The 26202-nt window shown below is 55.1% G+C and overlaps 4 protein-coding genes and 1 pseudogene across 5 annotated transcripts; 2 read left to right on the top strand and 3 right to left on the bottom strand.

Moving 5' to 3' along the window:
- Positions 1 to 1100: 1100 nt before the first annotated feature.
- Positions 1101 to 4194, top strand: LOC100084864 (olfactory receptor 14A16-like). Its single transcript, XM_001515233.6, has 2 exons — positions 1101 to 1289; positions 2858 to 4194. The coding sequence occupies exon 2, from the start codon at positions 3040 to 3042 to the stop codon at positions 4003 to 4005; it is 966 nt and encodes a 321-aa protein (XP_001515283.2). The 5' UTR covers positions 1101 to 1289; positions 2858 to 3039; the 3' UTR covers positions 4006 to 4194.
- A 1983-nt stretch (positions 4195 to 6177) lies between these two features.
- On the top strand, positions 6178 to 9896 carry LOC100084839 (olfactory receptor 14A2-like). Of its 2 annotated transcripts, none has more exons than XM_029053724.2 (2): positions 6178 to 6336; positions 8629 to 9896. In XM_029053724.2, the coding sequence occupies exon 2, from the start codon at positions 8737 to 8739 to the stop codon at positions 9697 to 9699; it is 963 nt and encodes a 320-aa protein (XP_028909557.1). In that variant the 5' UTR covers positions 6178 to 6336; positions 8629 to 8736; the 3' UTR covers positions 9700 to 9896. The 2 variants fall into 2 exon arrangements, with proteins under 2 accessions (XP_028909557.1, XP_028909556.1); XM_029053723.2 differs by having other exon boundaries at positions 6178 to 6367.
- A 3156-nt stretch (positions 9897 to 13052) lies between these two features.
- LOC100087822 (olfactory receptor 14A2-like) lies at positions 13053 to 13991 on the bottom strand. Its single transcript, XM_001517607.2, has one exon. It carries the CDS (start codon positions 13989 to 13991, stop codon positions 13053 to 13055), a length of 939 nt encoding a protein of 312 aa, XP_001517657.2.
- Positions 13992 to 20112: 6121 nt separating this feature from the next.
- On the bottom strand, positions 20113 to 21066 carry LOC100087832 (olfactory receptor 14A2-like). Its single transcript, XM_007665896.2, has one exon. It carries the CDS (start codon positions 21064 to 21066, stop codon positions 20113 to 20115), a length of 954 nt encoding a protein of 317 aa, XP_007664086.2.
- A 4214-nt stretch (positions 21067 to 25280) lies between these two features.
- On the bottom strand, positions 25281 to 26202 carry LOC120638114 (annotated as a pseudogene).

Raw genomic sequence — 26202 nt, 5'->3', positions numbered from 1 at the left:
TTGAATCCATCCTCTCTCATCAATCCATCTTTCCTTCCTTCCACCCATCCATCCTTCCAACCATTGGTCCATCCATCCTTCCATCCACCCAGAGCACGGGCTTGGGAGTCAGAGGTCTTGGGTTCTAATCCCGGTTCCGCTACTTCCCTGTCGTGTGACCTTGGGCAAGTCACTTCACTTCTCTGTGCCTCAGTTATCTCATCTGTAAAATGGGGATTGAGACGGGGAGCCCCATGTGGGACAGGGACTGTGTCCAACCTGATTTGCTTGTATCTACTCCAGCACTAAGAACAGGGCGTGGCACATAGTAAGCGCTTAACAAAGACCGTAATTATTCCTGTTATTATCATCAAAGGTATCTATTGACCACATCCTGGGTGCCAGGCACTGTAGTAAGCTCTCAGGAGAGGCGAAAAGAGATATAATTGCATCGTTCCGGCTCTCCGGGAGATTGTGATCTAATGGGAGAGGTAGATACAGAATAAATTACGTAGAGGAGGAAGGAGAGAAGGGAAAGTCGAGGAAGTGGACGAACGCTCCACTCAAGAGTACAGTTATATAGTCAGTATGAACAGAGCTTCAACCGATCAGCAATCAGGACAAGTCAGAAGAAGCAGCTTCGCCTAGCGCGTGGAGCGCGGGCCTGGGATTCAGATGGCCGTGGGTTCCGATCCCGGTTCCACCACGAGTCTGCCGTGTGACCTCGGGCAGGGTCGCTCAACTTCTCCGTGCCTCATCTGTAAAATGGGGATTGAGATGTGGGCCCCACGGGGGACGCCGACTCTGTCCGATCTGATTAGCCTGTATCTGCCCCAGCACTTAGTATGACGCCTGACACATAGTAAGCGCTTCACGAAGACCATAAGAAAACGTTACGGGTGGCTGATCGACAGACTGAGTGCCTCAGGTTGTGAATTAGTCAAAGGCGAATCCGTTCACGGTGGCTAAAGGCAGTCGTTGGAAACAAGGACCGTTGGGACGCTGGGATGCAGATGCCGCTGTTTCCATGGGAACCCCGAGGGCCGGCACCATCGCTGATCTCCCGGGGGGCCTCGGGAACCACGTGACCAGGGGATGCTTGGCTTGTCCAGGCCACGAGGTCCCTCGGCAGGGCCCCGAGCCATTCTCGGAGCAGCTCCCGCTTTATCTACAGGGTGGGGGCCCGTCTGGACGGCTTCTCGGGGTCTGAGGGAGAACGGAGAGGGACCGAGGGCTCCTCTCTGTTCCTTTCTGGCTGACCGAACCCAGGAGTCTGAAGAGAAAGAGGGGACCGGCCCAGCCCCGCCGAGGTGAGCGACCCCCAGCCCCAGGCTGCCCCGGTGAGAGCGACCGGGGGTGAGAGGGATGGAGGGGCAGGGGAGGATGAGGATGGAAGAGTTGGAGCCAGTCTGGGGCCTAAATTGGGGTTCGGACCAGGGCCGCGGCCCCCGGGGGGGCAGGGGTGCTAGCAGGAGGGGTTTTCCAGTTCAGTTACCTCCCAACCATCAAACACCTCTCCTCCTTCCTCCTTGAGAGTTACGCTCCTGTTTGCGTGTGTGCAGGAGTGAATGCAGATCTGTGAGCAGATGGAATCCAACTGGAGTATTCCTGGCTTTTTTACCGTTGTTGTTTGTTTTATGGTATCGTTAAGTGCTTATTATGTGCCAGGTACTTGACTGAGCCCTGGGAGGGATACAAACTGATCAGCTTGGACATAACCAGATTCCCCTAGGGTGCTCACAGTTGTAATCCCCCATTTACAGATGAGGTAACTGAGGCACAGAGAAGGTAAGTGACTGGCCCCAGGTCACACAGCAGACAAGAAGCAGAGACAGGATTAGAATCCAGGTCCTTCTATCTACCAGGCCCATTCTCTCTCCACTAAATGGATGAATATACATAAAAGCACTTGTTGTTTGACTCTAAAACCACTGAAAAAATTTCATAACAGTCATGAACATATCTTTATGTTCTCTGACCTCTACCTGCTATTCATTTTAGTTTCAGTCCGCTCAACCAAAAATAATTCTCTTGATATTTATTAAGTGCTTACTATGTGCTTACTGCTATTCATTTTAGTTTCAGTCCCCTCAACCCAAAATAATTCTCTTGATATTTATTAAGTGCTTACTATGTGCTTACTGCTATTCATTTTAGTTTCAGTCCCCTCAACCCAAAATAATTCTCTTGATATTTATTAAGTGCTTACTATGTGCTTACTGCTATTCATTTTAGTTTCAGTCCCCTCAACCAAAAATAATTCTCTTGATATTTATTAAGTGCTTACTATGTGCTTACTGCCACTCATTTTAGTTTCAGTCCCCTCAACCAAAAATAATTCTCTTGCTATTTATTGAGTCCTATCGTTTCATACTATGCTTACCGCTATTCATTTTACTTTCAGTCTCCTCAACCAAAATAATTCTCTTGGTATTTACTGAGTGCTTACTACGTTCCAAGAAAAATATTAAATGCTGGGGGAGAGTCAGGACAATCTGGTAGAACACAGTCCGTGCCCCACAAGGGATTTGCAGACTAAGTAGGAGGGAAAACAGGTATTGAATCCTCATTTTACCATTGAGAAAACTGAGACGTAGAGAGATTAAGTCGCTCTCCCCCGGCAACGCAGCTGACAAGTGGCAGAGTTGGGATTAGAACCCAGATCCTCTGACTCCCAGGCCTGTGTTCTTCTCACTAGCAACCTGCTTGTGCTGCCAAGAGAATGGAAGGTCCTCGGGGACAGTGATCATATGTACTAATATGTACTAATACCGTGTTCTCTGTAGGTATTCAATAAATAGAGTTGATTTAGTCCTATTCCTTCACCCACAGTGTCAAGGTCTCCAAATTGAAGCTTTCCCTCCCTCTTCCTCTGCAGGGAGTCGACATCGTTCCCCAGAAATGTCTCCACGGTGAACTCAGAAGTCATTTTCAAGTCAATAACTGTCTCCTCTCCATAGAGAATCAGCAGCAAGTCAACTCCTTCACTCATCTCCTCAATGGACTCTAACTTTGGCTCTTCCCTCATCACACGCAGAAAGTCAATGCTGCCTCCCCAAAATGCCCAACGTCTCCACGGTGAGGGAATTCCTCCTGCTGAGGTTCTCGGAGGTCCGGGAGCTGCGGCTGGTCCAGGCCACGCTGTTCCTCCCGGTCTTCCTGGCGGCCCTGACGGGGAATCTCCTCGTCGCCGCCGTCACCGTCCTCGACCGCCGCCTCCGCACCCCCATGTACTTCTTCCTCGGGAACCTGTCCCTCACCGACCTCTGCCACGTCTCGGTCACCGTCCCCAAGTCTGTGGTCATCTCCCTGACCGATCGTAGATCCATCCGCCTCCTGGGCTGTGTCGCCCAGGTCTTCCTGGTGGTCGTTTCGGCCACTTCAGAGCCGGTCATCCTCACGTGGATGTCCGACGACCGCTACGCCGCCAACTGCCGCCCCCTGAGCTACGAGCTCATCACGACCGACACGGCCCGCGGAAAGATGGCGGTCGCCTCCTGGCTCGGCGGGGGCCTGTTTGGGGGCTTGTTTTCAGCTTGGACCTTCTCCCTGTCCTTCTGCGGGTCCAACGCCGTCCAACGGTTCTTCCGCGACGTCCCCTCCCTGCTGAAGATCACCTGCTCCGAGGAGCACGTCGCCATCGACGTGAGCGTCGCCGCCGGGGTAGCGTTAGGCGTCGTCTGCTTCATTCTCATCGTCGTCTCCTACGCGCGCATCTTCGGGGCCGTGCTGAGGATGCCGGCCGCCGAGGGCCGGGCCGGAGCCTTCTCCACCTGCCTGCCCCACCTTGTCGTCGTCACTCTCTTTGTCGTGACTTGTTTCTGTGCTTATTTGAAGCCTCCGTCAGATTCCCCCTCGACGCCGGACCTGCTGGTGTCCGTGTTCTACACCGTGGTGCCCCCCGCTCTCAACCCCCTCATCTACAGCCTGAGGAACCGCGACGTGAAGGCCGCCCTGGGGAGCGTCCTAAAGGGCAGATTCCTCCTCCCTCCTCTAAGGGACAGAATGTCTGTTTCCTTTTCCTGACTATCCCATTCCTCATCAGGGTTCTGACCGTGGGGGCGTCCATATAAAGGGCTGTCCAGAGAGAACGACCAGCCTCTGAGGATTTGTCAATGACTGAGACAGCGGCTGATAAGACGTGTGAGACTGTAAGCCCGGTGTGGGCAGGGATTGTCTCTTTTTATTCTGAAGTGCACTTTCCAAGTGCTCAGTACAGTGCTCTGCACACAGTAAGTGCTCAATAAATACTATTGAATGAATGAATGAATGAATTTGACCGATCAAATCCTTGCCTCGAATCCATCCGTTCATCCAGCCAGCCAGCCATCCGACCATCCGTCCGTCCATCCACCCACCCGTCCACCCATCCATCCATCCATAATAATAATAGTGGTATTTGTCAAGCGCTTACCATGTGCCAGCCACTGTACTAAGCGCTGGGGCGGATACAAGCTAATCAGGTTTTACACAGTCCCTGTCCCACGTGGTGCTCACAGTCTCGATTCCCATTTTACAGTTGAGATAACTGAGGCACAGAGAAGTGAAGTGCCTTGCCTAAGGTCACACAGCAGACAATCCAACCATCATCCATCCATCTATCCAATCATCTACCCACCCACCCTTCCATCCAACCATCCATCCAACAACCCAACCATGCATCAATCTATCCATCCACCCATCAATCGATGCTACTTGTTGAATGCCTCCTGGGTGTAAAGTACCGTAGTGAACTCCTCAGAGAGATCAAAAAAGAAAATTAAACACCACCCCTGCTTTCCCAGAGCTTAAAATCTAACAGGGGAGATAGACGCAGAATTAATTAATGAGAGGTCGGAGAAGAGAATGGAAAGCATGGTAAATAGATGACTATGTGCTTAGAGAGTACATTTTCTAAAAGCCACTAGGTACAAAACTATAATGGTGGGTGTGAGTGCAAAAATGGAGAAGTGGTTTGAGATGCTGATTGGTAGTTGGGAGCAGATGACTTAGGGAGAAGAAAAATGAATCGTGCCAGGCATCTTGGAACTGGTGGGATGACGGAAGGGCTTTAAAGATGGGAAAAGCTGTGCTCTGATGGGCTGGAAGGAAATGATGGGGAAGAGGAAATTTGGACTGGCAGATTATTTCTCCATTTGCCACCACTGAGGTATTTTGAAAGGGAACAGGGCCTTCAGAGGAGAGAATGCCCTGCCCTCCTCATCCCAGTCCGGTACAGCGTCTCGGAGATAGAAAAGGACGAAGCCTAGGCTCCAACCTATTCCTTCTGAAACCAGGGATTTTCCCGTCGTGCACACCCACCCAGTATCAGGGATTCCTTCCCGTCACCCCGTTCTCAGAACCCCTCGGCCCCTCCCAAACTGATAATAATAATAATTGCATTTCTTAAGCGCTTACTATGTGTCGAGCACTGTTGTAAGTGCTGGGGGAGATACGACATAATCAGGTTGTCCAGCTTGGGGTTCACAGTCTTAATCCCCATTTTCCAGATGAGGTAACCGAGGCCCAGGGAAGTTAAGTGGCTTGCCCAAGGTCCCACAGCAGACAGGTGGCGGAGCCAGGATTAGAACCCACGCCCTCTGACTCCCAAGCCCGGCCTCTTGCCACTAAGCTATGCTGCTTCTCTGGGTTGATCCCCGATGGATTTAGGGTCATTTCTCCTTCTCTCTAGATTTGCAATCAGGGGATGTCAGACGATACGACCGATAAAGTGACCGACTGACTGTCTGAGGCGATGAACAAGATGAAACTCAGAGAAGCAGCGCGGCCTAGTCGACAGAGCACGGACCCGGGAGTCAGAATGACCTGGGTTCTAATCTCCGCTCTGCTACCTTTCTGCCGTGCGACCTTGGGCCGGTCTCTTCACTTCTCCGGGTTTCAGTCCCCTCCTCTGTAAAATGGGGATTGAGACTGTGAGCCCCGCGTGGGACAGGGACTGCGTCCAACCTGATGAGCTTGTATCGAATCCCAGGAATTAATAGAGTGCCTGGCGCATAGTAAGCACTTAACGAGTACCATCGAAGAGGAAAAAAAAGAAGCTCAAGCACCCACCCGCTGACCCAGACGGTCACTAACAACGGAACCGTTAGTGTTGCCATGGGAACCCTGCAGACGAGTGTCATCACCGGATCCTCATCTCTGTGGGGACGAGGCGCCGTGATCCGGTCCTCCGGGGACACCCCCCCCCCCCCTCAGAGCAGCGGTGGCTTTATCTAAGGGGACGGGAGCCCTGCCTGGAAAGCGCGTCTCGGTGTCCGCGGGAGAGCGGAGGGGGGCTGACGGATCCACGCCGACCCTCCGTGGCCGCTGCATCCAGGAGTGCGAGGAGAGAGGGGGGACCAGCCCAGCCCAGAGCGGGTGAGGGATCCCCCAGCCCCACGCTGGCCCGGTGAGAGTGACCGGGGGTGCGGAGGGCCAGGGAGGGACCAACAGGCTAATCGATGTGAGGGCGAGGGTCACCTTGGGAAGACGTTCGGACCCGGATCTAGGGTGGAGTTGGACCCAGGGCTGAGTACACCAGCAAGGGGAAAACATTTGCCCCTACGGTGGCCCCCGGTCCCCCCCATCCACCGCCCAAACCCCGGCTCCCGTGGCTGCTCCGTGCCCCGGTGACTTCAACCATCAGCTCAACCCCCCGGGGAAGGGACAAGAGGGTATTGCTGAAACTGCCCCGGCCTGATTCGTCCTCACGGCACTTCCCCCACCGAATCTTGGGTGGATGCAAAAGAGAAGCAGTGTGGCCTAGTGGATAGAGCATGGGCTGGGAGGGATGGACTGGGGTTCTAATAACAGCTCCCCCCTTTTTATATTTTTTTAATGGTATTTCTTATGCACTTGCTATGTATCAAACATTGTTCTAAGCCCCGGGCAAGTCGATCAGGTTGGACACAATCCCTGTCCCTCATGGGGCTCACAGTCTGAGCAGGAGGGAGAACGGGAGAACTGAGGCACCGAGAAGAGAAGCGACTTGCCCAAGGTCACACAGCAAGCAGTTGGCAGAGCTGGAATCGGAACCCAGGCCCATGGTCTTTCCACTGGGCCGGGCCGCTACTCTTCTGGGTGATTTGGGGCAAGTCGCTTCCCTTCTCTGTGCCTCAGTTCCCTCATCTGTAAGATGGGGACTGAGACTGTGAGCCCTGTGGGGGACGGGGACTGTGACCCACCCGATTTTCTTGTATTCCCCCTAGAGCTTCGTACAGTGCCTGGCACATAATGAGAGCTTAAGAAATGCCATAAAAAGAGAGGGAAAAGTCATGATCCCTGCCCTCAAAGACTTCCCAATCTCATAGGCTAGATAGGCAAAATGTCATTTACAACTGGGAGGAGAAAAGAATGGAATGTGGATGAGAAACGGCCCGGGCGTGGGAGTCAGAGGTCGTGGGTTCTAATCCCGCCTCCGCCGCTTGTCAGCTGTGTGACTCTGGGCAAGTCACTTCACTTCTCTGGGCCTCCGTTACCTCATCTGGAAAATGGGGATTGAGACTGGGAGCCCCGGGTGGGACGGCCTGATTTCCGTCTATCTCTCCCAGTGCATAGAACAGTGCCTGGCACATAGTGAGCGCTAAACAAATCCTATCATTATTATTATCAGTGTTTGACAATCATATTTTTGAGTGCTCGATGTGTGCAGAGCGTTATTCTGAATGCCGAGGAGAGTACACTGTGAAAGAGTTGGTAGACGTGTTCCCTGCCCACAAGGAGCTCCCTGTCTAGGGGAGAAGCAGACATTAATCAATCAATCGGAGACATTTGTCGAGCGCTGACTGTGCGCAGAGCACTGCACTAAAAGCTTGGAGGAATACAATCTGAGTTGGTAGACACGTTTCCTCAAGGAGCTTACAGTCGAGAGTAACGTACCTTACCTTCAGCAGCGATATCCTGAGGGTCTGAGGACGCATCAAGTCTGGAGATGGTCGCTGACAGGTGGTGGGAAGAAGCGAATTAGCCAAACCCTCCTTGAGAGGGTGGAATTCCAGAGGGTTTTTGAGGGTGGGATATCTTCGGGCCGGGGAACGGAAAAGGGTGGATTTCCAGGCCAAAGGAAGGGTGGGAGCCGGAGGTGGGAGGAGGAAGCGTCGAAAGCGAGTCGCGGGAAGAAGGCTTTTTTTGGAGGGTTGGTTGAAGAAAGCGGATAATGAGGAGGAGAGTTAGAACGGGCGGATGGCGCCGAAGCCAGTGATCAGACATTCGCCGAAATCGACCCAACTACAATCCGTCATTCCTCTAGACTGTAAGCTCGTTGTGAGCGGGGACTGTGTTTAGTATTCTCTTGCACTCTCCCCAGCATTTAGTACAGTGCTCTGCACACAGCAAGCGCTCAATAAATATTACTGAACCAATTGGTTTTCCACTTTAGGGGAGCTGCTGCCTGTGCTGGAAACCGTGTGTGTTTGTGTCTTTAGGGGTGTGCACGCAAAGCATTGGGTAGTGGAAGCAGTGGGGAAAGCTGAAGGCGAAGATGGAAAAAGATCTCCCATCAGACCGTAAACTCAATGCGGGCGGGGAATGTGTCTGCCACCCCTGTTGGGGTGGCCGAGGGGGGACAGTCGCAGGAATTCCCCTTAAATTCACCAAAATAATGTGAAGATCTGGATCTTTCCTTATCCAGCAGGGATCGTTTTGAATTCAATAACTGTCTCCTCTCCCTAGAGAATCACTAGCAAATGTCCTGTCGCTTTCTTCGCTCGTCTCATCGATGCACTCTAACTTGGACTCTTCCCCCGTCCATCGCAGAAAAGTCAATGCTGCCTCCCCAAAATGCCCAACGTCTCCACGGTGAGGGGATTCCTCCTGCTGGGATTCTCCGAGGTCCGGGAGCTGCGGCTGGTCCACGCCGCGCTGTTCCTCCTGGTCTACCTGGCGGCCCTGACGGGGAACCTCCTCATCGTCGCCGTCACCGTCCTCGACCGCCGCCTCCGCACCCCCATGTACTTCTTCCTCGGGCACCTGTCCGTCCTCGACCTCTGCCTCGTCTCCGTCACCGTCCCCAAATCCGTCACCATCTCCTTGACTAATAACAGCTCCATCTCCTTCCCGGGCTGTGTGGCTCAGCTCTTACTGGGGACCTTGTTTGCCGCTGCGGAGTATTTCGTCCTGACGGCCATGTCCTACGACCGCTACGTCGCCATCTGCCTCCCCCTGCGCTACGAGGTCCTCATGGACAGAGGGGCCTGCGAGAAGATGGCGGCCGCCTCCTGGCTCAGCGGAGGACTGATTGGGGTCCTGTTTTCATCTTTTACCTTCTCCCTGTCCTTCTGCGGGTCCAACGTCATCCAGCAGTTCTTCTGTGACGTCTCCTCCCTGCTGAAGATCGCCTGCTCCGAGGAGCACGTCGCCATCGACGTGAGCGTCGCCGTCGCGGTAGCGTTAGGCATCCTCTGCTTCGTCTCCATCGTCGTCTCGTACGCGCGCATCTTCCGGGCCGTGCTGAGGATGCCGGCCGCCGAGGGCCGGGCCAGGGCCTTCTCCACCTGCCTGCCTCACCTCACCATTGTTATCGTTGTCATTTTGACGGCCGTCACCGCCTATCTGAAGCTTCCCTCGGACTCCTCCTCGACGCCGGACCTGCTGGTGTCCGTATTCTACATAGTGGTACCCCCTGCCCTCAACCCCCTCGTCTACAGCCTGAGGAACCGCGACGTGAAGGCCGCCGTCGGGAGAGTCATAAAGGAGAGATTCTCCCACCCCTTTCTCTGGAAAAAAACCGTCTCCTTGTGTTGATATTGCCTTCACTCACTTCCCTAAGACACCCGACAGAGGGGTGCATATGAGCAGTTGTCTTTTCTGGCTGATAGGAGACTTTCTCAGGGTCTGGAGGGGGGTTTGGTAGAACAGGTTTATGACGGATAATCCCGCCTCAGAGGGCATTGCGCTGGGGTCGATACGAGGTTGGACCCCCATTTATATCCCACAAGGGGCTCGATCTCCATCCCCATTTTTCAAAAGATTAAACTGAAACTACAGAGAAGCCAAGTGACTTGCCCAAGGTCCCACAGGACACAAGTGGCGGAGCCGGGATCTTTACCCAGGTCCCTCTGACGGCCCGGCCTGAGCTCTAGCCACATGTCCCCGCTGCTTCTCTTGGGCAAGTCATTTAACCTTCATCATTACAAAATTATTTTTCGCCCCCAGACCAACGAAGCTCTCCAAAAATCTCTCGGTCTCACCCGACGTGGAAAAACTCCCTCCTTGCGTTGCATTCCTTAGTGTCGGCGTCTCCTTCCGAATAAAGTTCATCTATCCGACTTGCTACTTTTCCTTTCTGAGAGTGAACGGTCTATCGGCGCCGTGACGCGCGAAGTGGTGTGATCTAGTGGGAAGAGCAGGGGGCCGAGAGTCAGTCATTCATTCATTCGACCGTTTTATTGAGCGCTTACTGTGCGCAGAGCACCGTCAGAGCGCCTCGGTAGACCGTGAGCTCGTCCAAACCGCCGAGGCTGTGCCCCAGTGCCAAAACGCGGCAGGCGGCTGCGTGGTAGCCACCGTCGGGCAGCGGGTAACAATAATAATGATAATAATGGTATTTGTTAAGCTCTTACTATGTGCCAGGCACCGTACTAAGCACCGGGGGGATCCAAGCCGATCAGAATGGAGGGGCTCGTGACGGTTGGGGGTCACTGCCTGGACAGCGCCCACCTCCTGCAAGCCCCCCTGCCCCATCGGGGGCCGCGGCCCGGGACCGATCCCCAAAATAGGTCCCGAGTGTGAGCGTCTCCCCAGACCGGCTCCGACTCTTCCATCGGCTCCCTGTCCTTCCACCCAAAGTCACTGAGAGGGGCAGCGTGGGTCTGACGGGCCCTGACCTCCATCTCCCCTTGGTCTTCTGGTTGGGATCTGTTTCCCTCTTTGCCTCCCGTCTTCCAACGGTCGTACCTACCCTCGGAGCGCGCCTCATTCTCCACCTCTTCAGAGCTTTCCTGAAGGCCATCTCCTCCAAGAGGCCTTCCCTGACTAAGCCCTCTTTTCCTTCCGCTCCCTTCTGCGTCACCCTGACTTGCTCTCTTGATTCACCCCCCCCTCCCGGCCCCGCATCACTTATGTCCACATCCGTAGTTTATTCCTATCAAGGCCTGTCTCCCACTCCAGACTCTAAGCTCACTGGGGGCAGAGAACGTGTCTGTTATAGTGTTATACTACACTCTCCCAAGTGCCTAGTACAGGGCTCTGCACACCGTAAGCACTCCGTAAATACTATTGACTCTTAAAGTATCTTTATTATTATCATCCTCATCCTCAGTCAAAGGTATCTATTGAGCTCTTACTCTGTGCAGAGCACTGTACTAAAATCTTGGGAGAGTACAATTCAACAAAATCAGCCGGCACGTTCCCTGCCCATAACAAACTGGCAGTCTAGAAGACCACCTGATTGAATTTTTGGTCAGCACGCCGGATGAAACCACCCAGACCTGGGACGGTTGGGACGCCGAAATGTCTTGGCTATTAGATCGGGATTCCACAGCCCGTCCCTCCTACTCCCAGTACTTTAGGAAAAATCAAAGCATTGCAGGGAATCGCTGCGGTCCACCCATCCGGATTCTAATCCCGGCTCTGCCACGGGTCTGCTGTGTGACCTTGGGCAAGTCCCTTCACTTCTCTGGGCCTCAGTTCCCTCATCTGTAAAATGGGGATTGAGACTGTGAGCCCCACGTGGGACAGGGGACTGTGTCCCACCCGATCTGCTTGTGTCCACCCCAGTGCTTAGTACAGTGCCCGGCGCAAAGAAAACGCTTAACAAATACCATAATGATAATAATAATAATTAACCCACCCGGAAGAGACCCTAGAAAGCAATTACAAGATCCCTCTAAATACTCTGTGGCAAGACTCTGCAGGGGGTAGCTGGATCTAACCCAAGAAGTACAAATTCATGGGGAAGCAGCATGGCTCAGTGGAAAGATTCCCGGGCTTGGGAGCCAGAGGTCATGGGTTTGAATCCCGGCTCTGCCACTCATCAGCTGTGTGACCGTGGGCGAGTCACTTAACTTCTCTGTGCCTCAGTTACCTCACCTGTAAAATGGGGATTAACTGTGAGCCTCAAGTGGGACAACCTGATTACCCTCTATCTACCCCAGTGCTTAGAACAGTGCTCTGCACATAGGAAGTGCTTAACAAATACCAACATTATCCTTATTATTATTATTATGGGCTCCTGATCATACTCATAATTAATTCTCATTACCGTAATCATCGGCGTTATCATTATAGTCTTTATTAACAGTTTACCCGCAAAAGGCTGTAACAAGTGCTGAGTAGAAACAAAATGATCAGCTCAGACAAAGTCCCTGGCCGTAAGAGGCTCAGAATATGAGAGAGAAAGAGCGTCTTTTAAATCCTCATGTCACAGGGAGACCCAGAGAGGTTAAGCTGGTCACCCAAGGTCACACAGCCGGTCAGCGGCAGGGTCGGCATTAGAAGGCGAGTGTCACGGCTCCCGGCGGCATGATCAATCCCCTCGAGACTGTAAGCTCCTCGTGGGCAGGAAACACGCTTACCAAATCTTTCATCTTCCCCTCCAAACCCTGTCCTCCCCTTGGTTTTCCCATCACCGTAGATGACCCGCCGTTCTTCCTTCACAAGCCCGTATCCTTGGCTCCCTCCCTGACTCTCTCTCTCATTCGACCCACAGATTCGATCCGTCACCAAATCCTGTCGGTTCGACCTTCACGGCCCCGCTAAAATCTGCCCTTTCCTCTCCATCCCAACGTCTACCGCGTTAATCCAATCCCTTATTCTATCCCACCTTGATTACTTTATCAGCCTCCTGGCTGACGTCCCACGCCTCCTGTCTCTCCCCACGCCAGGCCGTACCTCACCCCGCTGCCCGGATCATTCTTCTATGAAAACCTTCGGTCCGCGTATCCCCACTCCTCGAGAACCTCCAGCTTCTGCTCATGCACCTCCGCGTCGAGCGGAAACTCCTCACCACTGGCTTTAAAGCATTCGATAACTCGCCCCCTCCTACCTCCCCTCGCTACTCTCCTACTACGACCCGGTCGGCGCGCGTCGCTCCTGTAGTAAATATGATCGACTGACTGATGGATTGAATATCGGCGCAGGGAAACAGACATTTCGACCTACAGAAGAGTCTGGGGGAATCCCCTTTTCAAGATCGTCCGCAGAGCCGCTTTCAAGTCCCGGTTCCTCAGGCTGTAGATGAGGGGGTTCGGGGCCGGGGGCCCGACGGCGTAGAACACGGGCATCGGCAGGTCGAAGACCGAGGAAGAGTGTGAGGGCGGCTCGAGATAGCCAAACACGCCTGAGGAGAGGAAGACGGTGACGACGAGGAGATGGGGCAGGCAGGTGGAGAAGGCTCCGGCCCGGCCCTCGGCCGCCGGCATCCTCAGCACGGCCCCGATGACGCGCGCGTACGAGACGGCGATGGAAACGGAGCCGACGGCACCTACGGTTAGCGACAAGGTCACGCTCGCGTCGATGGCGGAGCGGTCTTCAGAGCGGGTGATCTTCAGCAGGGAGGGGACGTCACAGAAGAACCGCCGGACGACGTGGGACCCGCAGAAGGACAAGGAGAAGGTCGAAGCTGAAAACAAGACCCCGACCAGGCCCCCGCCGAGCCAGGAGGCGGCCGCCATCTTCCCGCAGACGCCTCGGCCCACGACGACCCCGTAGCGCAGGGGGAGGCAGATGGCGGCGTAGCGGTCGTAGGACACGGCCGTGAGGACGAAAAACTCCGGGGCGGCAAACAGGACCACCAGGAAGAGCTGAGCGGCACAGCTCAAGAAGGAGATGGATCGGCAGTCGGTCAGGCAGACGGCGACGGATTTGGGGACGGTGACGGAGACGAAGCAGAGGTCGACGAGGGCCAGGTTCCCGAGGAAGAAGTACACGGGGGCGCGGAGGCGCCGGCCGAGGAGGGCGACGGCGACGACGAGGAGGTTCCCCGTCAGGGCCGCCGGGTAGACCGGGAGGAACGGCGCGGCGTGGACCGGCCGCGGCTCCCGGACCTCCGAGGATCCCAGCAGCAGGAATCCCCTCACCGTGGAGGTGTTGGACATTTCTGGGGGACGATGTCGACTCCCTGCCCAGGAAGAGGGAAGGCATCAATTTACAGGCCTCGGTGGCCTCGATAAAGGAATCGACATTAACTCCCTTAGTAGGTACCGAGCATCTGCAGAGTTCAACAGCACTGGTACAAATGATCCCTGCCGTCAAGGAGTTCCAAGCTCACAGTCTTGTAGGAGCGGCGCAGTGCAGTGGGAAGGGCACAGTCCTCGGAGTCGGAAGACCTGGGTTCTAATTCAGGCTCTAACACTTGCCTGGTCTGTGACCTTGGGCAGCATACTTCTCTGAGCCTCCGACTCTTCATCTATAAAATGAAGCAGAGAAGCAGCGTGGCTCAGTGGAAAGAGCACGGGCTTTGGAGTCAGAGGCCATGGGTTCGAATCCCGGCTCGGCCGCTTGTCAGCCGTGTGACTTTGGGCGAGTCACTTCACTTCTCGGTGCCTCAGTTACCTCATCTGTAAAAGGGGGATTAAGACCGTGAGCCCCACGTGGGACGACCCGATTCCCCTGTGTCTCCCCCGGCGCTTAGAACAGTGCTCGGCACAGAGTAGGCGCTTAACAGATACCAACATTATTAAAATGGAAATTCGAGGCCTTTGCTCCCCGCTACTGAGACTGTGAGCGCCGTGTGGGGTAGACACTGTGTCCTCCCGATTTCTGTGCATCTGTCCCTCACGTACTACTGTGCTCGGTGTATAATTAGCATTTAACAAGAGACACGAACGTTATTATTATTTGGGGAGACAGAAACCTAAACTGATTTGCAGATGGGAGACCTCCAGAGAGCCCAAAGAGATGAACTCAACGTATTTATTGAGCAGTTGCTGTGTGCAGAGAAGCAGCGTGGCTCAGTGGAAAGGGCCCGGGCTCGGGATTCGGAGGTCATGGGTTTGAATCCCGGCTCTGCCACTTGTCAGCTGTGTGACTGGGGGCGAGTCACTTCACTTCTCCGTGCCTCGGTTCCCTCATCTGTAAAAATGGAGATTAAGACTCTGAGCCTCAAGGGGGGCAACCTGATGACCCTGTATCTCCCTCAGCACTTAGAACAGTGCTCTGCACAGAGTAAGTGCTTAACGAATATCATAATTATTATTATTATTATTAACAGTGCTTTGACCATAGCAAGCGCTCAACAAATACCATTATTATTATTATTATTATTATTATTAACAGTGCTTGGCACAGAGTAAGCACTTGGCAAACACCATAATTTTATTATTATCTGACACTTTCAGACTTACATTTTTATGGTATCTGTTCAAGTGTTTACTATTTAATAGCTATTATTCAAAATGATAATAATAATGGTATCTGAGCGCTCTAGACCGTGAGCCCGTTGTTGGGAAGGGACCGACTCTGTCGCTGCACATAGTAAGCGCTTAACAGATGCCAACATTATTATCACCAAATGCTCGGGGGAGTCCAACACAATGGAGTTGGTTCCTTGCCTACGACGCGCTTATAGTCTAGAAGTGATTTCATACTCCGCCTGGTATCCTCAGGTCCGCTCGGGGTGGCACCTGGAGGGTTTCCAGGCCCCTCCCGGTCTCGGCTACGGGCGGGAGAGGCAGGCAGCGGCCTGTCCGCGCCATCCTTAGCCCGGCCAGTGGTTAGCGAGCGGAAGAGTGTGCAGCGGCGGCCCGGGAGAGAGTCGAGGGCGGCGACCCGAGTTTCCCGCACGGAAGAAGGGAACGGTCAACCACTGCCATATGCACACCAAGAAGACTTTATGGATAAACGCCCAGTAGTCATTCCGGTACGTGCATCCGGAGAGTTTTCTTGGTAAACATACAAAGAAGCGGTTTGCCGTCACCTCCTTCCACGCGCCGAAGACCCGAGTCCCTGCCGTGGTCTTCGATCCCCTTTCTCATCGTCTGCTCCCCTGCCGCTGCTGACGGGGGATGACGCCTGACCCTTCCGCTTTCCGTCACGGGCGACCCTAGCCAGAGGATCTCTCGACGGCACGGCGTGGCTCAGTGGAAAGAGCACGGGCTGGGGAGTCGGAGATCGTGGGTTCAAATCCTGCCCCTGCCACCTGTCAGCAGTGTGACTTTGGATGTCACTCCACTTCTCTGAGCCTCAGTGACCTCATCTGGAAAATGGGCATTAAGAGCGTGTGTGAGCCCCACGTGGGACAACCTGATCACCTTTCATCCTCCCCAGCTCTCAGAACAGTGCTTGGCATAGAGTAAGCGCTTAACAAATGCCAACGTTATCATCATTATTATTATTATTATTATTCTTCACTGGCTTAGGCCCACTCTCCTGGCGCGGTGAGGCATTGATTGGTAGGAGAAGTTCCGTTCAGAAGAATCGATGAGGGACCCGGGGTTTTTCCCAGAATCAGTCGCGCGCTCTCATCCCCGTCGGTCACGTTCCCGCCGAAAAACGTTTCTGACCCGCGGGAACCCCTGGCAGCCGAAGCGACGGGAGCGTCGGGCCGATGCTCGGTTGTAGCATCCGAGCCTGGCGGGCGGTTGCCGCGGTAGCCAGGGTGGGGATGCCCGAGGGAGGAGAGCTGGGTCGGTGACGGGGCCACCGGTGGATAGAGCACGGGCCTGGGAGTCAGAAGGATGCGGGTTCTAATCCCGGCTCCCTCACAAGCCCGAGCAAGCCACTTCACTCCCCCGGGCCTCGGTTACCTCGCCCCTCGACGGACAGGGACCGCGTCCAGCCTGATTAACCTGCATCTAACCCAGCGCTTAGAATAGTGCTTGACACACAGTAAGCGCTCAACATGTACCAGAATTATTTATTTATCACTGCTGGCAAGCCACTCCCCGCCTACAAGCCTGCCCTGTTTTGGGGTACGGTCTTGATCTCTCCCCCCTTCTAGACTATGAGCCCGTTGTGGGCAGGGATCGTCTCTATCCGTTGCTGAATTGTACTCTCCCAAGCGCTTAGTAATAATGATGATAATGTTGGTATTTGTTAAGCGCTTACTAGGCGCAGAGCACTGTTCGGAGCGCTGGGGGAGATACAGGGGAATGAGGTTGTCCCACGTGAGGCTCACCGTTAGTCCCCCTTTTACAGGTGAGGTCACTGAGGCCCAGAGAAGTCAAGTGACTTGCCCACAGTCACCCAGCTGACAAGTGGCAGCGCCGGGATGCGAACCCGTGACCTCTGGCTCCCGAGCCGGGGTTCTTGCCGCCGAGTCGCGCCGCTCTGCGCGCAGTAAGAGCTCCGTAGATGCGATTTTATTCAATAGCATTTACTGATCGCTTACTCTGTGCAGAGCACTGTACCAGGCGCTCGGAACGGACCGATCGGCAACAGATAGAGACGGTCCCCGCCCTTCGACGGGCTCGCGGTCTAATCGGGGGAGACGGACGAGAACGATGGCGATGAATAGAATCGAGGGGAAGAACGTCTCATTAAAACGATAGCAAATAATTGCTATTGTTGATTGAACTGAATGAACTCTGTCACTGACTGAATGAACTCCAACCCGTTCCCCGCGTGCGAGAATCTCCGCAGAATGGCTCCATCTCTGGCTTCATCCTCCTGCCTCTCTCCACCCCCTCTCGCTCTCACCAGGGCGGCTGGGGCCGGCCAGGGGCAATGACCTCTGGGCCGAGCCGGTCGTCTCGTCGTCCTCCTCGGATTCCTGGGATCGGTCAGCCACCGAGGGACGGCCGGGAGCCCTCGGCCCCTCTCCGCTCTCCCCGGGATGCTGAGCTGCCCTGCAGACGGGCCCCGTCCCCGTAGATAAAGCAGTCACTGCTCCGAGGGGGCTCCCCGGAGGACCGGCCCGGGCCCCCCGGGAGGGACCTCTCGGGCCGGGAGACGCCGGGACCTTCTGGCCCCAGGGGCCCCGCGGAGATGAGGACCCGGCCCTCCCCGCTGCAGAAACTATCCTGCCCCGTGACGCTCCCAAGGCGTCGACAGCATCTTCTTCTACGTGAATATGCCCGTATCCAGAGAGAGAGGGAGACGGGGAGAGAGTGATAATGTTTCCGAATAGGAGAAGCAGCACGTTTCAGCGGGAAGAACCTGGGCACGGGAGTCAGAAGACCTGGGTTCTAATCACGGCTCTCCCGAATGCTTGCCGGGTGACCTCGGACGAGCCGCTTCACCCCTCCGGCCTTCATTTTCCTCAGCTGTAAAATAGAGATGCGAAACCCGGTCTCTCTCCCCCGTAGACCGTGAACCTCACGCGGGACGGGGACTGTGTGCAACCGGATAGATCTGTATCTATCCCGGCGCTTAGAGCAGTGCTTGACGGGATTTCGGTGCTTAACAAATACCGTAGCGAAAATAGAATATATCCTCGTAGCCTCGCTGGGAGAGTACGACTGGTCACTCGGAGGAGCCGGTGGAGAATCGGGGCCCTCACCACAGGGGTAGGGAGTGACAAGCTCCGTCTGGGTCTGGAGACTAGTGGAAGGGGCCCGGGCCTGGGTTCTAATCCTGACTCCACTGCTCATCTGCTGTGTGCCCTTGGGCAAGTCACTTCATTTCCCAGTGCCTCAGTTACCCCCGTCTGAGGGGCTGCGAGTCCCATGTGGGACAGGGAGTGTCCAACGTGATCACCTCGTATCTGCCCCAGCATTTAGCCACATGATAGCTGGGTGGCCTTGGACAAGTCACTTTACTTCTCCTGTGCTTCAGTCTCCTTATCTGTAAAATGGGTAGCATTTCTTAAGCACTTATTACGTATCGGGCCCCGTACTGGGCGCTGGGGCGGATACAAGCAGACTGGGTTATACGCGGTCCCTGTCCCGCGTGGGGCTCACAGTCTTCATCCCCATTTTACAGATGAGGTAACTGACGCCCAGAGAAGTGAGGTGACTTGCCCAAAGTCTCTCAGCAGCCAAGTGGCAGAGCCAGGATTAGACCCCAGGGCCTTCTGATTCCCTTGCTCGTGCTCTATCCATTAGGCAGTGCTGCCCTTCAAGGCAACCCACTTACTCTCCTTTGCCTTCCTATTTTCCACTGCTGGTATCCTGCTCACAGTTTCTAATCCCGGCTCTACCGTGTGTCTGCTGTGTGACCTTGGACAAGTCACTTAACTTCTCTGTGCACCGGCTCCCTCATCTGCAAAAATGGGAATTCGATGCCTGTTCTCGTTCCTGCTGGGATCTGATGATCCCGTATCCATCTCAGGGCTTATTAGAGCACTTAGCACATAGTAAGCGCTTAACAAATAGCGCCATTATTATTACAAGCCCCTCTTTCCTCCCAGACTAAGCCCCCCTTTTCCTCAGCTCCCCCTCCCCTCCGCGTCGCCCCCATCTCTCTCCCTTTGCTCTCCCCCCCTCCCCGATCCACCGCACTTAGGTATCTACGTACATACCTATAATTCTATTCATTTATATTAACGCCTTTTTAGTTTTGCTCCGTATGTATCTTTAATTCCATCTATTTCTACTGATGCCTGTTTCCTTGTCCTGTTTTCCGTCTCCCCCCTTCTAGACTGTGAGCCCGCCGTGGGCAGGGATTGCCTCTCTTTATTGCCGAATTGTACTTTCCAAGCGTTTAGTACAGTGCTCTGCACACGGTGAGCGCTCAATAAATACGATGGAATGAATGAATGGCTTGCCAGGTCAGAATCTTGTACCGCCCATGAACTCGAGGACTCACAAACCCCCTTAGCGTCTGCGTAAATATTTTATAGACACCTTAGTATTTACACAGTAAAATATCCCCCTTTCCTTCTTCCTTCGGTCTGTGGTTTATTCGGGTGCCCCTTCCCCCCGTTAGATTGTAAGCTTGTTGAAGGCGGGGCTTGTGTCTGCTCTCTGTAGTCTCCCAAGTGCTTAGAACAGTGCTCTGCACATAGGGTCTAATAAATGCCACCGATTGACCGAGTGATCACGCCCACGACGTCCACTGTTCTCTTCAAAGCACCTACTACAGTGCTCAGGCTCAGTTGACTCACAATAAGTGCTCCTGAGTGATAGACAGCGAACGTGTCTATCAGCTCCGTTAGACCGTCCTCTGCCAAGTGCTTAGTACAGTGCTCTGCACATAGTAAGCACTCAGTGAATGTGATTAATTGATGGATTCACTGATTCCTCTGGGAAAATCTGGGTAACTCACGCTTAGGTACAGAGATCCGGTCCCTGACCGATACTGGGATCGTTCAAGTCAGGAGATGACGGTTTTCTCCCCTTAATGGAAGCCGTTCCCTCCAAGGACCCTCCCCAGGGCGGCCTTCACGTCGCGGTTCCTCAGGCTGTAGATGAGGGGGTTGAAGGCGGGGGGCACCACGACGTAGAACACGGACACCAGCAGGTCGAGGACCGAGGGGGAGCCTGACGGAGGCTTCAAGTAAGCACAGAACGAAGTTACGACGAAGAGAGTGACGACGGCGAGGTGGGGCAGGCAGGTGGAGAAGGCTCTGGCCCGGCCCTCGGCGGCCGGCATCCTCAGGACGGCCCCGAAGATGCGCGCGTACGAGACCACGATGGAGACGAAGCAGACGACGCCTGTCGCTACCCCGGCGGTGACGCTCAAGTCGATGGTGACGTGCTCCTCGGAGCAGGTGATCTTCAGCAGGGAGGGGATGTCGCAGAAGAACTGCTGGACGACGTGGGACCCGCAGAAGGACAGGGAGAAGGTCGGGGCCGAAAACAGGACCCCGAACAGGCCCCCGCCGAGCCAGGAGGCGGTGGCCATCTTCACGCAGGCCCCTCGGTCCATGAGGACCTCGTAGCGCAGGGGGTGGCAGATGGCGGCGTAGCGGTCGTAGGACATGGCCGTGAGGATGAAAAACTCTGAACCGCCAAACAGCACCACCAAGAAGACCTGAGTGGCGCAGCCCAAGAAGGAGATGGAGTTGCAGTCGGTCAGGGAGTCGAGGACGGAGTTGGGGACGGTGACGGTGATGAAGCAGAGGTCGAGGACGGACAGGTTCCCGAGGAAGAAGTACATGGGGGCGCGGAGGCTCCGGTCGAGGGCGGTGACGGCGACGACGAGGAGGTTCCCCGTCAGGGTCGCCAGGTAGACCAGGAGGAACAGCGCGGCCTGGACCAGCCGCAGCTCCCGGACCTCCGAGAATCCCAGCAGCAGGAATCCCCTCACCGTGGTGGTGTTGGCCACGTCCTGGGATGGTCCTTTGGCCATCGCATTTAAAGACGTGGGTTCTAACCCCTGGGTTCCAATCCCGGCTCCGCCACCTGTCCGCTGGGTGACCTTGGACGGGTCACTTATCTCCTCGGCGGCTCAGTTCCCTCATCTGCCAAATGGGGATGAAGACTGCGAGCCCCCCGGTGGGACGCGGATTGTGTCCAGACGGATCAGTTTGCATCGACCCCTGTGCTTAGTAATAATAATAATGATAACTGTGGTATTTGTTAAACGCTTACTATGTGCCAAGCGCTGGGATAGAAGCGGCGTAATCAGATTGTCCCACGTGGGGCTCACAGTCTTCATCCCCATTTGGCAGATGAGGTAACTGAGGTTCAGAGAAGTGAAGTGACTTGCCTAAGGTCACACAGCAGACAAGCGGCGGAGCCAGGATTAGAACCCATGTCCTTCGACTCCCATGCCCGGCCTCTTTCCACTAAGCCACGCCGCTTCTCCAGCACAGCGCCCGACACGTAGTAAGTGCTTAACCACAACTATAAAAAAGAACCAACGGATTAAGAGGAAGATGACAACCTTCAGGGAGAAGTTTGCACAACGGGACAGTGACTCCTCCGTCCCTGGAGAAGCCTCATCCGCCCACCTCGGCCGGCCTCCCGGCTTGCTTTAGCCCGGCTCGGGGGCAAGAGCCCGGGCTCGGGAGTCAGAGGTCACGGGTTCGCATCCCGGCTCTGCCCCTTGGCAGCCGTGTGAGTGTGGGCGAGTCACTTCCCTTCTCTGTGCCTCAGTCACCTCATCTGTCAAATGGGGATGAAGACCGTGAGCCTCACGTGGGACGACCTGATTCCCCTGTATCAACCCCAGCGCTTAGTTCTCGTTCCCTCTCTCCTCCCCTTACTCCTCTCCGCCTCCACCCCTTTCCTCTGCCTCCCTGTTCCCCTCTCTCTCTCCTTCCCCCTCTTCCCACCCCAGCCCCACTCTCCAGTTGGCTGAGGGCTTCTCCGAGACTTTCTCCTGGTGGGATGGGATCATTTTGGTGTCTTGAGCCCGTCGATTAGACCGTGAGCCCGTCAAAGGGCGGGGACCGTCTCTATCGGTTACCGATTTGTCCGTTCCAAGCGCTTAGTACGGTGCTCTGCACATAGTAAGCGCTCAGTAAATGCTACTGAATGAATGAACGGTGCTCTGCACATAGTAAGCGCTTAACAAATACCAACGTTATTAACATAATTATTTAGGACCAGGCAGAAACCCTTCCACAGTTTACTGACGCTTAGTTCGCTCTAAACATCAGCGGGGATTGCGGCTATACAACTCCCCGCCCTTCTCTCGTCATTTTCGCCCGCTTCTCCTACAATGCCCTGGTCGTCTTCTCCCGGAAGAGAGCCCCGCTGCAGCACTCATCGCCTCCCACGCCGCCCTCGTCCCCGTCGGTGCTATCAACTGAGCACTCCCTGTGTGCAGGGCACTGTACTAAGCACACGGAGGCAGCCTTTCTTTCTAAAACGTATAAGGATAGGTTCACCGAGGTGGATAATAGCAGTCGTAATAATGATAAATAAATCGTGGTGTTTGCTAAGCGCTTACCACGTAGACTGTAAGCTCAAAGGGGCAGGGGACATGCCTGCTCCCAAGAGCTAAGAACGGTGCTCTGCACATAAGAAGCGCTCGATAAATACCACCGACTGATCGGTTGAGATGCGCCGGGCACTGGATGTGCTGTAGGCCGGTGGGACCCTTTCCCCGGCCGACGTGGGGAGGGAATTCTGAAATTCCCAAGTTCCCCGAAAGCGTTCTCTCAATCAGTCAGGCAATCAGTGGCATTTACGACGCAGAGCACCGTACCAGCTCCTCGGGGGGAGCACGACGGAAGAGAGCTGCTAAACACGTCCCCCTCCCCCAGAGATCTTACAGCTTCGCGGGGGAGGCAGACGTCGATAGAAATAAATAAATCAATTACAGATAGAGACCCAAGTGCTGTGGGGGCGACGAAGGCGGGGTGAACCCCAAGCGCTCGAAGGGTACAGATCCAGTCGCCGGCTCTAGCCAAAACCCACCGAAGCGAGGCGGAACGGACTGGAGCCGCAATATATTATTCTCCAATTCTCTCTCCGTCTGTCAGCTCCACCGCGGCTGAACTTTGCCCTTTCCCCTGCGGAGAATTAGATAAGGTCAAATGCCAACTACGTATCAAACACCGTCCGCTGGGTGACCTTCATTTCTCTGTGCCTCGGTTGCCCCACCCGTAAAACGGGGATTGAGACCGTGAATTCCCTGTGGGATATGTCCTCTATCCAACCTGAGCAGCTTGTGTCTGCCGCAGCGCTTAGTGGAAAACCCGGTACATGGGAAGGGCTCAACAGATACCACAAAAAAGCACCGTACTAGGCTCTTCTGTGTTGCACTTTCTCAACAGTCATGATAACGGTGGTATTCGTTAAGCGCTTATTAGGTGCAGAGCACTGTTCTAAGCGCTGGGGGAGATACAGGGGAATCAGGTTGTCCCACGTGAGGCTCACAGTCTTCATCCCCATTTTCCAGATGAGGGAACTGAAGCCCAGAGAAGTGAAGTGGCTTGCCCACAGTCACACGGCTGACAGGCGGCAGAGCCGGCATTCGAACCCCTGACCAAATGATATCAATGGTATCGTCAAGCGCTCACTATGGGCCCGGCGCCGCAGTGCTCAGTAAGGGACTCTGCACTCGAGAAATGATCGATAAACGCCACTGACTGATAGATCGCTCGACTGGGTGAACTCACAGGAAGGACCAGGAGAAATTTCAGCTCAGATGTCCTCTCATCTCAGACTCCCCTTTCGATTCTCTCTTCCCTGCCCCTCACCTTTCCCCCGTTCCTCTCCGGAGTCACCGGGACCGACCTGGGCTGGGGGGCATCGACTTCTGCTGAGAGAGAGGCTCACTCCATCTCCTCGGTCCCGGACGCGGTGACAGGAAGGTCTGTGTGAGGGGAGGGGACGGTGGGGATCCTCCCTCCCCATCGCTGCTCTCCGGCTGGCTGCGCCGTCCCCTCAGACGACGGCCGGGTTATTTCCTGGGGGATTCCCGCGGGGGGACGGGCCCGGAGCTCTTCTGGGACAGCTGACCCTCCGGGAATCTCCGAAGGCTGCGCTCCCGGCCCTCGCGACCTAAATAACTGCCCGTTCCCTGGAGGTTCCCACTCTGCGACTCCTTCCTAGAATGACGTCGACGGACCAGTGATCGCTCCCCAGGTGGACCCGAGTGGCAACCGATAATAATCACAATAATAATGACGGGATTTGTTAAGCGCTTAGCACGTGCCGAGCACCGTTCTAAGCGCTGGGGGGGGGGATACGAGGTCATCAGGTTGTCCCACGCGGGGCCCGCGGCCTTCACCCCCGTTTTCCAGACGAGGTCACTGAGGCCCGGAGAAGTGAAGCGACTTGCCCAGAGTCACACAGCCGACAAGCGGCGGAGCCGAGGTTAGGACCCAAGACCTCTGACCCCCAAGCCCGGGCTCTTGCCGCTAAGTCACGCTGCTTCCCTCTTAAAGAAGAGAAAGAGAGGAGGAGAAAGTTAGTGTCGAATCCAAATTGTCAGTCAACTGTATTTATCGAGCGCTTACTGTTCACAGAGCACTGTACTAAGCGGTTGGGAGAGTACAATATAACAGACGCGGTCCCTGCCCACAGTGAGCTTAGAGATGAGTTTCCATTCGTTCATTCATTCAACAGTATTTACGGAGCTATGTGCAGAGCACTGTACTAAGCGCTTGGAATGTACAATTCGGCAACAGATAGAGACAATCCCTGCCCACCGACGGGCTTACGGTCTAATCGGGGGAGACGGACGGACAAGAACAGTAGCAGTAAATAGAATCAAGGGGAGTTTCCAGTCTAGAGACCGTATAACGTGACGCCCCCCCAATAACATAAACCCTGTGACTTTTCCAGTGTTTCGTTACTAGGAAGGGTTTCTTAATTAGATACTTGATTGGCTCCCATGCCCAAACGCCGCTGGGAAATCTGGGCCTACTGCCTTCAGGAAAACATATTTTCCTGAGTGAATTTTTCACATTTCCTTTCCCTGGATCCCTTCATTTCTGTCATTCTGCCTCCAGAGGAAACCTGATTCTTGGCCCCGGCGGTGCTCGAGGCAAGCAAAATCATCGAGGGTCTCGGGCGCTTGGGCATCTTCGGGGAAAGATGATGTGGAGTGAAAACCATGAATCTGATAGGTACGTCCCGTAGGCTTCTCTGGGACCAATCAATCAATCAGTAGTCGCCTAGTAATTTCCCCAGGGCGGCCTTCACGTCGCGGTTCCTCAGGCTGTAGATGAGGGGGTTGAGGGCGGGGGGCACCACGGTGTAGAAGACGGACACCGGCAGGTCCGGGGTCGGGGAGGCGTCTGACGGCGGCTTGAGGTGATCGAAGGCGGACGTCGTGAAAAAGACAGTGACCACCAGAAGGTGAGGCAGGCAGGTGGAGAAGGTTTTCGACCGACTAGCGGCGGATGGGATCCTCAGCACGGTGGAGAAGATGGAGGCATACGATGCCACGATGGAGACCAAGCACACAAAACCCAAACAGGAACCAATAGCAACGCCCACGTCGACGGCGACGTGGTTCTCGGAGCAGGAGATGGTCAGCAGGGAGGGGACGTCGCAGAAGAACTGGGGGGACGACGCGGGGCCCGCAGAAGGACAGGGAGAAGGTCGAAGCCGAAAACAAGACCCCGAACAGACCCCCGGTGAGCCAGGAGGCGGCCGCCATCTTCTCACAGGCCCCTCGGTTCATGACGACCTCATAGCGTAGGGGATGGCAGATGGCCACGTAGCGGTCGTAGGACATGGCCGTGAGGATGAACATCTCCGAGGCGGCGAACAGAATCACCAGCAAGAGCTGAGAGACACAGGCCGGGAAGGAGACGGAGCTGCAGTCGGTCAGGGCGTCGAGGATGGATTTGGGGACGGTGACGGAGACGAGGCAGAGGTCGAGGACGGACAGGTGCCCGAGGAAGAAGTACACGGGGGCGCGGAGGCGCCGGTCGAGGACGGCGACGGCGACGACGAGGAGATTGCCCGTCGGGGCCGCCAGGTAGACCGGGAGGAACGGCGCGGCCTGGACCAGCCGCACCTCCCGGACCTCCGAGAATCCCAGCGGGAAGAATCCCCTCACCGCCGTGAGATTGGCCAT

Source organism: Ornithorhynchus anatinus, chromosome X3, assembly GCF_004115215.2.
Source record: "Ornithorhynchus anatinus isolate Pmale09 chromosome X3, mOrnAna1.pri.v4, whole genome shotgun sequence".
Taxonomy (NCBI): domain Eukaryota; kingdom Metazoa; phylum Chordata; class Mammalia; order Monotremata; family Ornithorhynchidae; genus Ornithorhynchus; species Ornithorhynchus anatinus.
The sequence above is the reverse complement of the archived record's forward strand: the minus strand, read 5'-3'. Positions and strand labels throughout refer to the sequence as shown.

Excerpts from the sequence above, each read along its gene's own strand:
- LOC100084864 (XM_001515233.6), top strand. The coding sequence starts at position 3,040 with ATGCCCAACGTCTCCACGGTGAGGGAATTCCTCCTGCTGAGGTTCTCG.
- LOC100084839 (XM_029053724.2), top strand. The coding sequence starts at position 8,737 with ATGCCCAACGTCTCCACGGTGAGGGGATTCCTCCTGCTGGGATTCTCC.
- LOC100087822 (XM_001517607.2), bottom strand. The coding sequence starts at position 13,991 with ATGTCCAACACCTCCACGGTGAGGGGATTCCTGCTGCTGGGATCCTCG.
- LOC100087832 (XM_007665896.2), bottom strand. The coding sequence starts at position 21,066 with ATGGCCAAAGGACCATCCCAGGACGTGGCCAACACCACCACGGTGAGG.